Source organism: Dromaius novaehollandiae, chromosome 4 (genome assembly GCF_036370855.1).
Source record: "Dromaius novaehollandiae isolate bDroNov1 chromosome 4, bDroNov1.hap1, whole genome shotgun sequence".
Classification (NCBI taxonomy): Eukaryota; Metazoa; Chordata; class Aves; order Casuariiformes; family Dromaiidae; genus Dromaius; species Dromaius novaehollandiae.
Genome location: NC_088101.1, coordinates 63,144,209 through 63,158,271, shown reverse-complemented (window position 1 = coordinate 63,158,271; position 14,063 = coordinate 63,144,209). Strand labels below are relative to the sequence as shown.

Below are 14,063 nucleotides of genomic sequence, written 5' to 3'. Positions count from 1 at the left end.
GTATTTACACTAAGAAAATGGTCTGTGTGTAATGTTAGTTAAAAGTTTTAAACATTATTTGTCATCTAGCTTAGATAAAAGACAGTCTAATTTAAGAACAGGTTGGCTGATCAGGGTTAAATGCAGTTCACATCTTGCTCTGAAGAAGCAACTTCCCTCTAGTTTATGTTAGCTCTAGCTAGTTAATGCAAGTTAAGGTCCTGTTAAGCACATTAATATAATATACACTTACAAAAACAAGTCAGCAAGCCATGTTCTCTTTTAAAGGCATCTTTCTTGCTATTATTTTATATAATCTTTTAAATTTATTTTGATGCAAGCTAGCTAATCTAAATTTGAGTCCTACTGGACTTAACAGATGGTTGTCATTTTTGTAAGAGGTAGCAGGTTCTGTTAAAATCTGTGGAGGTATCTGTTTTAATTTTGCTTGCTAATTAGTTTAAAACTACAACTACCATATCTTCAGTAGGATTATAACTTTTGTTTCCTCTCTTATTAAAACATGTCTTTTTTTCTTTTTCATAATGAAGGCATGCCCCTACAGAAGGCAGTGATTAACTAATAGTGTTTGAAGATGTCAAATCTTATCTAGCCACTGAGCAATATTTAAAAACAAGTTAATTATCACTTACTGGCTAGTTTGTTACCTTTTTTTTTATGATTAGGTCATGTTATTTATATGGTGTCATTTGTCAGTGGTGTATAGACATTCAAAAATAAGAGATTAGTTGAGAGGAAAACCAGTACTTTGCATTTAAGTGTTTGAAGAGGGTGGTGGTTTGTTTTACGTAAACTCTCAGGATCCATTCTTATCCTAAACTCTCATTCAGAGATGTTAGTGCTGCTTTTAATCTCTACAGTAAACATTTTCGGCCCTGTATAAGAAGAAATTAGTGCAGTGATCTTTAGAGGACTGTTTTAGGAAAGGATAGGGGCTAGACTTTGTTCTTGGCAGCTTTGGAACTGGAGTCATAAGTTTCTCCTTGCTCGGCTCAGTCAGATGGATGCAAAACCAATATGCAAAGAAAGAAAAGGAGAGGATATTTTCTGACAGAAGTAGGAGAAAGCCAGATGCTTACCTTTCTCTCTAATGTTTCCTCTGGCTTTGATTATGCATCCTTTTCATGTATTTTTCACAGCAGTTTCTTTTCTTGTCAGTTGTTTATGAAATAAAGAGAGGAGGATACCTGAAGAAGTAGCTCAGCTTACATTGTAAAAGGCATTAAGACAAAAAAATTCATGTGCAATCATGTGAGTTAAGGGAGAAGATAACCAAACTGAGTATTGAATTGAATATGCCAGTTATCACCAATTTTGGTACTACCGCATTGAGCCCGTGAACTGCTTATCAGTTTTCAGCATTCTGCACTTTATGAAACAATTTGGCGTTGTCTTAAGAATGAGTGAAACCTGAAAAACCTATTGCAAAAACTCACTGATGAGAGCAGCAATGAAATGAACTCTGTGCATCTCTTCGGCCAGCCATTTCTTCTTGACCTGCTACCCATCCTGTTAAGTGGAAAACTCAGTCTTCTGGTCAGTGCAGCAGAAGAGTTCTTGCTATTAAATATCAATTTATTATATAGCACCAAAGATATGCACTCCCTTTACAAGTAAGGATTGAGGTATCATTGGCTCAAGAAGATTATAATCTGAGTGTCAGATTCTGCTACCTTTCCACGTGTTGCAAGGTACTGTGGACTGTAAACAGTTTTACCAAAATCCCAAAGCTCAGTGGAGAGAGAGTAATGAACCTCTACTTTTAAAGTCAGTAGTGAAGATTTGGGTAAAAATGGAAAAACTGGCCTGCCTAGTAAATGAACAAGCAGAAGTAGGAACAGCGCAAAACATGAAAATCATTTTTGAAGTAGGTGGACTTTTATGAGCTTCAGTTCAGGGACTAACCTTTAAGCATGGTCAGGCTCAGAAAAAATGGATTTTGCATATTCTACCAGGAAATGTGAATGAAGATTCCAAACTCAGTAAATGCAGATGAATATAACCAACCAAAATACCAACTTTTAAGAGCTTAGAACAAGATAAAATGGTAGAATGTAGCAACTGCAGTAAAACAAAGGAATATGTATAGTAAGAAGTTCAAATATTAGGAAAACATATGTTGGCTCATTAAATATTGTGTGATAAAAGTGCAGATTCTTTAATGCTTGTTACTTTAAAGCAAAACAGAAAACATTCTTCACTTAAGCAAAGCTCAGCCTTAAAATAGAAAGGAAGCACACCTCTTAACTGTGGTTTGCAGAGAGAACAAGTAGAGAACATGTTTTCCAGTATGTCTTCTCTGAAAGTATATTTTTATCCCACCGTGCTGCAATTTTTATTACTTATCTTGAAAGGAGAGGTAGGCATCGCTTCCTCGGTTATTTTGTAGCTCATGTATTCTTGTCAGGTAACTAGAGACCGTGCCACTTCTTCTGACCTCTTTGCCTTAGTGAAGGTCAGTGGAATCTAGAATGAAGTGGAAAGAATAGTCAAAGTGTCAAGCTAGAATGTCTTGTTGTATGGTTATTTCAATTGCTTTTTCTCTTTTTTTTCTTTAAGTATATCTCCTCCTCTTTCTTGGTCACTGTCATTAGTTTGTAAGCAAAATTATTTTCAAGTGCAAGAGTCCTTGGGGATATAATTCAACTGGATGTATTTGATTGTGTAAAATATTATAGTGATAATACCCTAACAAAAAAATTGTTTTGTTTCTTGTTGCAGCAGATATGGGAGAAGAGTTTGTCAGCATGCTCACTGAACTGCTGTTTGAATTACATGTTGCTGCTACTCCTGACAAACTTAACAAGGTTAGTGCCTATTAGTGAGCTGCTCTGTTTCTTGGATGAAGACAAAGAAGGAGTGCTTTGTTCTCAAATCTGACACAGAGCAGTATCTAGCTCAGTTCAGGCAGTTCATAAAGCAAGGAAGAGGAGGGTGGGACTAATGTGACAAAACCAGAAAATCTTTGATAGAAGTGAGATTAGATAGTCAATACAGGTGCAGTGTCTGGCTAGTGCAATGGGCCATGTTACAAAGCTTTGAAACAGCAAGACAGAGGTTATGAGCACAGCAGATTTGGTCTAACATATTAGGAACAGTGACAAAGTTCAGATTCAGAATTATTTTTCTTGCTCATCCTGTTCAGTCTTCGGAGAGACGTCTCAGCTAGAAGCAACATGCTGGATTTATCTCTTCTAGTTTTAATCATCTAAAAGTTAGATGGCTAAAAGCTTTTTGTAGTCAGGCAGCATTCAGAGGTGATTCATCTGATGATCTTAGGTTGAGATGAATGTTTAGCGTTCTCTAAATACATAGATACTGAAGCCATAAAGGATTTTCTACTTTGATCTACTTTCATGCCTGGGAAGACAGATGAAGATACAGTGACTGTCTTCTCCTTTAAGAATTTAGGACATTTATCTTACCTCTCTTTTTTTTTCCTTTCTTTATACCACCGTCTTATTTTTTAACCTGGGAAATATTTCCATATAAATGCCTTTAAAAAACACCACATAAAGCTGAAGTATCAGTGACTTGGTATTAACACTAACTACGGGCTGGCTAGGAACATCATACTTGTAAAAATACTGAATACTGAATTATCTCTGACTGATCCATCTTTGTACAGTCAGACGTACTTCTGCATACAGTTTCTTAAGTATACACTTGACTAAATGCCATCCAGAGGACTGATGTGAATAAAACTTCTGAATGAAAAATTAAAATAAATAAATACATTGTTAACAGATGGTTCAGGAATATAATTTGATATTCCCTGTTTGAACAGTAACTTCAGGTCGGGTTGTTTGTTTGGCAGGCTAGGAAAAAAGCTCATGAGTGGCTGGAAGAAGCCAATTTTTCCACCACAGTAGACATGGAAGAGAAGCTAAAAGAAAAACCTGGAGCACCTGTTCAAGAAAAGACTGAAAAAGGAGAAGACAAAATTGGCAGTGATGAAACAAAAGTAGATAAAAACAAAACTGTGGAGGTAAAATAGCTTTTGGAGGATAAGTTTCATTCAGCAGATTATCTTACTCTGTTAGATAAGATTCCTTCTTTGTGTGTTGGTTTTATATGTTGTTCTTACTGTTTTTATACTCCTGGAACTATTAAGAAATAGATTCAAATAGAAAACTAACTTCTATAATTTTTTTTACTGTTAGTCTGTTCCCATGAGTATATATCAATATAGCAGGCCCTCTGCTCATCACACAGGTTGTTTTTTTTTTTATATCTCTGTGTGTGTGTAAAATTTTTTAATGTCACTGTTAAAAAATATTTTTTTGTTGGGAATGTTATCCATTCCTGCTACTGAGCAATGACTCAATACTTTGAGCTCTGAATGAAAATAAGTATGCATTGTATTCAAGACTTAAGAGACTTTTGTATTTATTAGGACTGGCTCAAAAGTGATATCTTAGAAAATCTGAGAGCTTGTCCTAGCTCCCACTGAAATAAATGATAAGCTTCTTCTTACTGATTTTCCAGAATGAGTGTAAGGTCTTTATTTTATAATCGGTGGATATTTCATTTTCCAGTATTGTTTATGAGGATGACATTATGACCGATATTATTTCACTCTGTATGTGCTGGTACTTCCAAATTCTGGGGGGTTTTTTAGGTTTCAAATTATTTTATTTATATATTTATATGTGTATACATCAATGATGATATTATTGGTGATATGATTCCCTGTGTTGTATTTCATATTATATTATAATTATTATATTTATTATATATTTTTATTATATATATTATAACATTATATTTCATATAAGGAAATCTACATGCTGTCCATTGAAAGTCTGGCAGAAGTGACAGCTCGGTGTATTGAGCAGCTTCATAAAGTAGCTGAATTAATTCTACATGGGCAAGAAGTTGAAAAAACAGCTGAAGATCAAGCAAAAGTGCTGACGAAGTGAGTACTGTTGATTTCTTATAAGAACATTTGCTTAAAACTCATGCAATTCTGCTGAGCTTATGGCACTTAAAGGCAAAGTAAGTCCATTGATCAATGAATAGCATTGGCTTTAGGGTTCACATAGGATCCCTGTTATTTTTTGACATGGCTAACATCTGTATGTTTAGAAAAACATGATGTATTCACAAGCTGAAATTTGTTGCTGCTCCAGGAAGTAAATGTATGTGTTCACGTGGGATGCATTTCCTGTCATATCTGCAAAAGATACTGTGCCAGCAAGTACAGAATTTGCTTTTACAATGCATAATGCAGTCTTATTTCCTGCCAGTAGAGTCTCATTTATCTAGTGCTTATCTGCCACGAATGTGCAAAAGTCAATCAGTAGTTCTAAACAATAAGACCACATTTGTCAGCAACTTTGTACTAATGTACAACAGAACATATGTAACTTTAAGAAGCCAGTCTTCCTAATGGTACTCAGAATTCAGATCAAAAGCTCTCTGTAGTAACAGATTCTACTGATTTTAGAGGGTTTTGCCTACCTCCTAAGCATTTGACCCTAAGATGTTGTAAGCGCTTGAATCCTGAGTAAGTAAAGTACTTAAGCAAGTGTTTATCTTTAGGAATGTTGGAACCCTGGCAAAGTCCATAGGAACACTTTCGTCTAAAATAAAGCACTTGTTCAAGTGCCTTGTAAAATTAGAGATAAGGTATGCTGCACCTTGCAGGATCAAGTGCTATATGATGAATTTGTGGTGGTCTAGCAAACTGTAAAAGATCTAAAAATAGAATTAGATCTCCTTGTTCTCTTGTACTTTAACCACTATATGTCCTCTTTTAATACCAAGTAGATGTTTTATGTGCTTAGAGAGGAAACTTCTTACTATTCTCATTAAAGTCAGAGTTATTTCCAGCAGTATTTCTAGGAGTTGTTTTGCTGCAATCATCAGAAAAACAATAGTTAAACTAAAAGTTTAGAAATTAAAAAATTGAAAAGTTGCCATATCAAAAGAGACTGGTGTCTGAGCTAACATGGAATCATTTTGTTGCTGTGGTCAGCACTGAATTTTTCAGTGGAGTAATATAAAATTTATTTCATGAGCAAAATCTACCTTAAGATAGTTAAAAAATGAATAGAAGCAAAATTGGCTCAAGAACATTCTTGGCTTTCAAGATGAAGTTTGGTGCCTGGGACAGTCATAGGCTTTTTATCCCTGGACAGGGCAAGGATGTATTTTTATATTTGTCTCTCTTTTTCAAAACCAGCTTAACAAGTGCCATGTGCAATGAAGTTTCATCTTTATCAAAGAAGTTTTCTGATTCTTTAACGGCAACTGGGGTAAGATAACAGTGTTTTCTTTTGCATTTGAGTTTTTATAAACATAGTTCACTTCTTAAAACAGAAATTATTACCCAGATCCTCTAGCTTTAAATGAGGTACCGGCAAAGAGGGTGCTTCTTTCCCGAGTTCAAGAACACAGAGCACTTTTATAGCAGATTCTCTGCTGTAGAGGAAGTTTGTGAGCTTGGATAGACTCTGCAGTGCATCCTCTGCCTTCTGAAATCTCTCTTTCTAGAGACTATTTTCACATTTTTTCCACGCTTCCACTCAGCAGTCCTTACTTGCTCCCACTGAAGGGGGCCCACATTGCCAAGAATGGCAAAAGTCCCACTACCTGGGGACATTTTCTTCTACTCATCCTATGCCTTTAGAATGCATTTGTGTAAAAGTCATCGATAATGCTTCGAATACCTTAAGATGGATTCACCAGCTGTCGTCTTAGCCTTTGCTATATGCCCTGGGCTAGGGCCATTGCATTTGTGAAAGATTTAAGAGATTAAAAAAATCTATGTTTGGTCTTCTATCTTAAAAAATCACTGTCTTGTATCTCAAAGTATTCCATTTGGAAATATCCATTTATCTGTGACCCTTCTTGCTAAAAACATAATTTCTTTCCCCTTCTCCTTCACATTGATAGGATATGATATTGATGGGATGACAGATGGGGAGACTAAGGTGTAGGGGAGTAGTGAAGGCCTTTGCAGGGCCCTGTAGTGCAGACATGGTACTCTGCTTTTCAAAATGTTTCAAAAACAACTGGCATCTGAGCATTCTAGCAAGATTCAGAGACAAAAACTGTGTCATTGCTAAGCTGTTCAGTAAATGTCAGAGAAGATCCAGCTCTGTCTCTCCTAATTACCCCAGGAGAAGGTGAATGCACATTAAAAGAAGTTTCCCCTGTTCTCCCATGCGCTCTTCCAGCACATCTCTGAACAAGTCTTTTCAGAGTTATTTGTAAGAGAACATGATTTACTGGATTGCTTTTATTCTGAATAATTTACATTCCTTCCCATTACTCTGGAAGAATCTGCTTATTTTGCATTTTGGGAGTGTATTTTAGCATATCTTTCTTTGACATTTGCAATAAATAGATGTACAGACACATAAAAATACATTGCCCATGAAATACTAAGCTGCCCCGACTCAGAAAATTGGAAACTAAAGCTCTCATGAGTGTTACACTAGGTTTTTAGGACCAGATTGTTTTTGTGGATGTTTGTGAGGACACATGAGAAATTGAGCACAAAGGCACTTCCCACTGCCAACATATTGTATAAAGAAGACATTTTTAGTTGGCCTGTCTGGTGAGCTTTAAGTGCTGTCCCATTCCTGCTAATTTTTGGACGAAGTTGTGAGCCTTCTACTCAGCATGATCAGTCAGAAAAGCAGGGAGCAGCCATCACACAGGACTGTACTAACGCTACATCTTCTTGCATGTCCCAGTGGTTCAACTTCCTTAAGCTGCCAACAGTACTTGGATTCACAAATGCGTTCCAGCATCCTGCAGTGTGCATTGAATCATGGGAAACTGAGAAATGGGTTAGAATGGAAAATACTTTTTTTTCAAAGACAGTGCTATCACTATATCTATATCTGTATAGTTCGGATGTTTACTTGTGGTGCTGGCTGTGCCCATGTTTTATAATGTTGGGCATGTTTCTGAGAGTAAGCAGTAATGCAGAAGTGAGAAATAACAGCTTTGCTTGCTATGCAAGTTCTCTTTCAAACTTTAAGTTATCATTGATTTGTACAATCAATAGTACTTAATTGATACTGCTTTTTTTATGTTTCAGTTTATTGACAATCAACTAAACAGTACACTATGTAATGGATTTTTTAGTAACTGACAGTAAAAATGTTCTTTTTTCTAACCATCTTCCCTTTGTTCCTCCAGCTTTCTCTAAACACCTTTGTCTTCTTTCTTTCCTGTACCGTTAGAGATTATGTTTATTTTATCATATCATACATTAGTAACAATTTTTTTTAGATACTAATTAAATTTAATCTGAAATTAAGGTGTTTCATGTTTCTTTAAATCTGTAATATGAAAGTAACAAGGTTGTTTTGGTGAAATTAATTGGTATTGTATTTCCTTTAGTCTAATAAAGTTCCCTGTTCAATATTAGAAGAAAGCAACTCTCCCTGGGCATTTCTATCATTGTCAAAAAGCACAATGCAAAGCACAGTGAGAAGAAAAAAAGTAAAAAATCTTTGCCATTTTACAAAGCAGAAGAACTGATGAAGCTTGGTTTCATAGGGATTTGGTTTTTGTAGCCCCTAGTAACTTCACTCTGTTATCTCTGTTCCTATCTAGTGGTTGAGAAAAATGCTATGTGTGCTGGGCCAGTCACACATGTGCCCATTGGCCCATGTGTGTTGTCTAGCTCAACATACATTACTGCCAGCCCGAGGATCTGAGTTTCACTTGTGTTTTTCCCTCTGTAGGGGAACTAAGTTGGGCATTTCACTTATGCCTAACCACTGATTTTCATGAAACTTTTAAGAACTTAATTATCTTTCTGACCTCTATTTCTCTATCTTGTTTCCTTGAAATCAGGCAGTGGACTAAAAAATTATTAGGAGAGATGAAAAGGGGACTAACAGACAGATGGATAGACAACATAAATCTCATATCCATAGGAAATCAGGCAGTTTGAAACTCTGTGGCTCTTGAATTAATCAAAAGATAAAACCATGGTCCCCATCTTAGTTCTTCATACTCAGTAAAAGAAATACTACTGAAGTGTGTATGAAATGTAAAGACAGTTATCAGGAATACCACGATAAATAGTCTGAATAAGAATCAAGCTGAAACAAGACCTTTCTAGAATTCATAAAACCATTGCTCCGATATTAGTATATTCTTGTTAAATATATTTCTTGCCCTGGCATTTCACCATATTTTCTGATTTACAGAGCAGTATGAAGGCAGAGGTTCTTAACCCCATTGTCAACTCCGTGATATTCGAGGTAAGCCTTCACCTTTTTCACATTAGGAAATATTCTAGTAAGATGATTTTGAAATGAAACAGTCACATTTATGTTGCAATAACGAACTGCATAAAAAGTAATATCAGTATCCTTCTGGCAGTTCAGTGCCAGTTCATAAACTTCAGTTTTGTGTTCAGCCTCTCCCACAAGTACCACAGTAGTAATATTACATTTTCTGAGGATTCTTAAGAATGATATGACTGAAGAGAGACTGATTAGCTCTTAAAGTTCTGCTGCCATCTGCCAGAGCACAGTAGACAATTTGCAGTATGCCATTTATTTAAAGCTTGGCCTTTTTTAATCCATTCAGAAGTTGCTGGGGTTAAGCCTATCCTTACTGCTCTGTTTTCTATTTCTAATCTTGCAAAATGATTTTTACTGACAAATAGTTTCAGCCTATGCTTTTCTTTAAAATTTGAGCTGCAGGAATGCTGCAATGTTTCCCACCCACAGGCATTTAGATTTCTACAAACATTCACAGTTGTCTAAAAAGAAGCAAGCTTGCTCAGTGCATGGATAACCATGTGTCAGACATCACAAAAATGTTCATGAGGAACTTCTGTTAGACACCATGATCTGTTTTTGATCAGAAAAGCACAGTGAGTAAAATGTGCCTCTGTTTTCCCTGAGGAGGGAAGAGGTCAAGAGGCAGTAATATGCTTATGAAGTACTAAAACGAAATATATATGCAGCTTGCATTCTTTGAACTTCACTAACTAGATCACACTTCTTTTTAAACATAAAAAGAATGAAGCACTGACTACAAATTGTCGTTCCGTACTTTACTTGTAATAGTTGCATTTCCTTAAAAAATGAGGAAAAGGTTGTTTTAGAATAAACAATTTTGCACTGAATTAACAACAGCTTTAAGGAAAATTATGGAAAGTTGAATAGAGGTGGGGTAAAAATTGTATTATTTATTATATATTACATTATATATATATTTATTATATAATATATATTTATATATAATTATATATATTTAGTACATATTATAGTTCCTTTTGTTTTAGGATAAATTTGCTATTATAGCTGACATACCTTTCTGAGCTCCAGGAACTGCAGACTCTGGGAATGTCCAAAATTTGGGAATAAGCTGTTCTGTACTGCTTAAGCCCCATTATTTGTATACAAACATGTACTAGAACAACCCATGTTTGTGCAGTATTACAAGTTGCTATACCATTCAGTATTAGAAATTCCATAAGTAGTACAACAGTGTGTTTAAACTGCTATAATCATTTAAATCATTAATTTCAGTGACACTTCTCCCACCCATACCACATCCAAATTACTTCTGTTGATGGAAAGGCTTGCTGGCTTGCTTTAAGAAAGTCGTATCTCCTTCTGAACACTCTGGCATTTTATTCTGCTCAGATTACACACAAAGCTCTCAAAGAGGAGATTCACATTCAAATGGAGGGGAGATGAGATTTCTGTATAATGATTCAAGCTTCACTTACTAGCTATAAACTGTTGTAAATTATAGGGTTTTTTATCTACAGATTCTAAAGCCTTGTGTGAATATGTATCCTAATACAGCATGATGCTGATCTAAGAAAGATGGAGTTTATTTAAGAGGTGAAATGTAATTCCTGAGATATATGACAACTATACTAATGACCACGTTTTCTCTCCCATTAGGGTTGCAACAGTACTACTTATATTCAGGATGCTTTCCAGCTGTTGCTTCCAGTTCTGCAAATTTCACATATCCAGACCAGTTGTTTGAAAACACATCAGTGACAGTTTCCGACCAGCTGTCACCACTGGGCTTAACAGAAACCACAGACCTAATCTCTTTAATGTATGCAGATAGAAGAGATGCTATGAGAGATGTCTGGCCACTTAGAGTCCTCTGAGGACACTAAACGCGGTTTTGCACATACAGTATTGAATAACATTTTAAATCTCATTTAGACTTTTAGACTTTAGATGTAGTTTGTAAAGTGAATAATTTCTTTTCCATTAGAGTATATCCTTTGCATTAATGTAATTTGAAGCAATGGTTTATTGATATCAGTATTGACTTAAATACAGATTCTAAATGTTGACCCTTTCAGTTGTAAACGATGTATGAAGCAAATTAGAATGTAATGCTTTTTTAAACATTTTAGCCCTATTCCATTATTTGAATCTTAACTCTCAGTTAAAAATGTTTCTTTCAAAAGTTGGTTTCAGTATTTAATTTTAGTCAACATGAACAAATTACCTTAGTGTTGTGCTTGCTGAATGTTATTTATAGTAATAAATAATAATCTGGTAATAATCTGTACCATTTAAATAACACTGCATGTTCAGAGCTGTACAGTAATAAGCATTAACTTTACCTAATTAAAATTATGGGGGATATGCGTATACTGAAATGAAATTTGGCCAGTTAGAGTACAGGTATAGCTGTATATTTGCTGACCCATAATTTTATATTAATTTATATCTATCTCTTGATTCCAACTGGCTGAACAATATTGCAGGCCAAAGCGATTTTCAAATATGCATAGAATAGACAATTTTCCTTCTTTTGTTTGGGAACTGTTTATAAAAAAACTCTAAAACAGTCTTCTCTCAAATGTGTTCCCAGGTTATCACCTAAATTTGGGATGTAAACATCATGAAGCTTTTTATCAAATGGAATTACTGATACTGATAGGTTGGAAATACAGTTTGCAGGCATGAAAAGGAACTTGTGAAGAGAAGTTATGAGAGAATTACTTTGGGTGGGGAGGCCATACATCAAAGCAACCAACTTTGCTCTGTAACATAGTATACTTGAGCATCCAGAATTGACGTTTGAGAATAACACTAGCAATCATGATTATTTGTCTATATTCTTAGCTTAAAATCCTCAGCAGTGAACCTCAGAGTTTATTTAGTCTAGTTTACCTCATAGACAGGAAGAACCTTCCAATATTTTATGTAACCCATTCTCCTGGATTTTCAGATTATTATACCTTTCTTAGCTATTTGTATTTTTTCCTCTTGATATACTTATGAATTCTATTTAAATGCTTTTTAATTGTACCTAGGATCTGAATACGTTTAATCATAGAAACATAGTTCATACATTGTAAAAATAATGGAACAGAACACAAGGAAATATTGTCCTTTTTGTTAGAAATGAGAAATCATGTATCTGCTTGCACATGGTAACTTTCGTAAGTCCAAATAAGAGATGACAGAAAGATCTCTCTGTATCTTAGGCGATTGTGGTCCCTGTTCTGCTGCCACATGCATCATGGCTTTTCCATCTTCTGTTATTTAGTGTTGAAATTTTCACTATCCGTGCAGTAAGGTTTATTATGCAAAATTTATGTTCTGACATCTCATAGTTTAACAGATTTGAGATATCTTTCTGGGTAAGTAGAAAGGATACAGTCTTCAAATCCACTTGCGAAGAATGTAAAAAAAAAAAAATGATAACATTACTGGGAAGAGAAATAGAAAGCCCCTCAGCAGCTGAAAAGGCAAACTAAGCTTGACATTCATTGGTATTTATGCCATATGGAACAGCTGACATTAGTGCAACATGGAGAAAAGAGGGACACTGGAAAATGCAACTGGTGAGCAGACTCACTAGCCCAGAGGTAGAGTACAACTCCCACTGACCATTATATCCACGACACTTCCATCTGGTATTGCTTTATTTCTGAAAGCCTATTTTCAAAAGTGTATTACAAAATAATGTTTAGTTGATTAAAAAATACTGCATCATATCTAGTGCTTCTCTGGCTTCCACATTTTGAGGGGAATGAACGTACTCTTCCATAGTAGCCCATTCTGGCAACTGAAAGAGGCACACACTTGAACTTTCTTGACCAGGAGTCATTCTCATATACATGCGTTGACCCAGAAGAAAAACTCCTTAATGTGGTTTACTGAAGACAATATACCTGCTCCATATACTCGATCATTAGCAGTTTTCAATTGTAAAGGCCTGGACACCAGTTAAAACATTCAGTAGCTTGTAAAAAAGCCTACTTGTTTAAAGCAGTTTTTCTGTTGCTGCCTATGCTGGCAAGCAGCATATAACATCTGTTTAAATTTTTTTTTTTTTTTCAAATGAAGATTGTCAGGAAAAGTAGCATGTTTTCACCTATCAATAAGTACATCTTGGATTTATTTTTACTTTAGTTGGATTATTTTTTTCAGTCAAGAAGCCTTTCTGTCCACATCTGAGTAGAGCTATGCATCAGATATCTGTAAATGTGTTGTTACTGCCAAATGAATCATTCATAGAACATAGCCATGGCAGTTTCAGATTGTTCCTATGCTGAGTTAATGTTTTTAGACATAAATTATTTTAATTACTATTTCCTATGGATCTTTGTTTTTCTCTGAAACGCAATGCAGAATATATAGTGTTAAACCTGTCAAGAAAATATGTTGTCTAATAGTGGCAGCTTTTAACAGAGGTTGAAAAATATAGTATTAGAAGCCTTAGGGGAGTACTGTTTCAAATTGTTTAGGGACATTCTTAAGATAAACACTGCTTGTCTGAGATAGTCTTTACCTGAGGTTTCACTGTCTTGCTTAAATTATGTAAGTACTTTACCCTAAAGTAAAAAAATTATAAAAAACTTGGACTTAAGTATTAGCATCCATACAGTTTAGGAAAAGGAGTAGGCAGGGCAAAATATGAGCATAGGGATACTCCATCTGATCTCAGCTACAATCATCTTTTCCATAGAAAAATGAATGCTTAGTCTTTAAATAGTCCATATTTCAGTAGAAAAGTCCTATGTGATGTGATTTAGCCCTCAGTATAAATGTAACCAGAATATTTTGTTTATAATGATTTGTATTTTTTCC

The 14,063-nt window shown here is 35.1% G+C and overlaps 1 protein-coding gene across 6 annotated transcripts in view; it reads left to right on the top strand.

Annotated features, from left to right (window-relative positions):
* FAM114A1 (family with sequence similarity 114 member A1) overlaps nucleotides 1-13,633 on the top strand; it is a 37,374-nt gene extending 23,741 nt beyond the window's left edge. For 5 of the 6 annotated variants that reach the window (XM_026093639.2, XM_064511293.1, XM_064511292.1 and 2 more), the window contains 6 exons: nucleotides 2,722-2,807; nucleotides 3,818-3,988; nucleotides 4,779-4,918; nucleotides 6,188-6,260; nucleotides 9,180-9,233; nucleotides 10,899-13,633. In XM_026093639.2, the coding sequence (XP_025949424.1) occupies nucleotides 2,722-2,807; nucleotides 3,818-3,988; nucleotides 4,779-4,918; nucleotides 6,188-6,260; nucleotides 9,180-9,233; nucleotides 10,899-11,000 (626 nt within the window). In that variant the 3' untranslated portion in view covers nucleotides 11,001-13,633. The remainder of the gene's footprint in view (nucleotides 1-2,721; nucleotides 2,808-3,817; nucleotides 3,989-4,778; nucleotides 4,919-6,187; nucleotides 6,261-9,179; nucleotides 9,234-10,898) is intronic. The other variant, XM_064511291.1, reaches the window with a different exon arrangement.
* The last annotated feature ends 430 nt before the right edge of the window (nucleotides 13,634-14,063 follow it).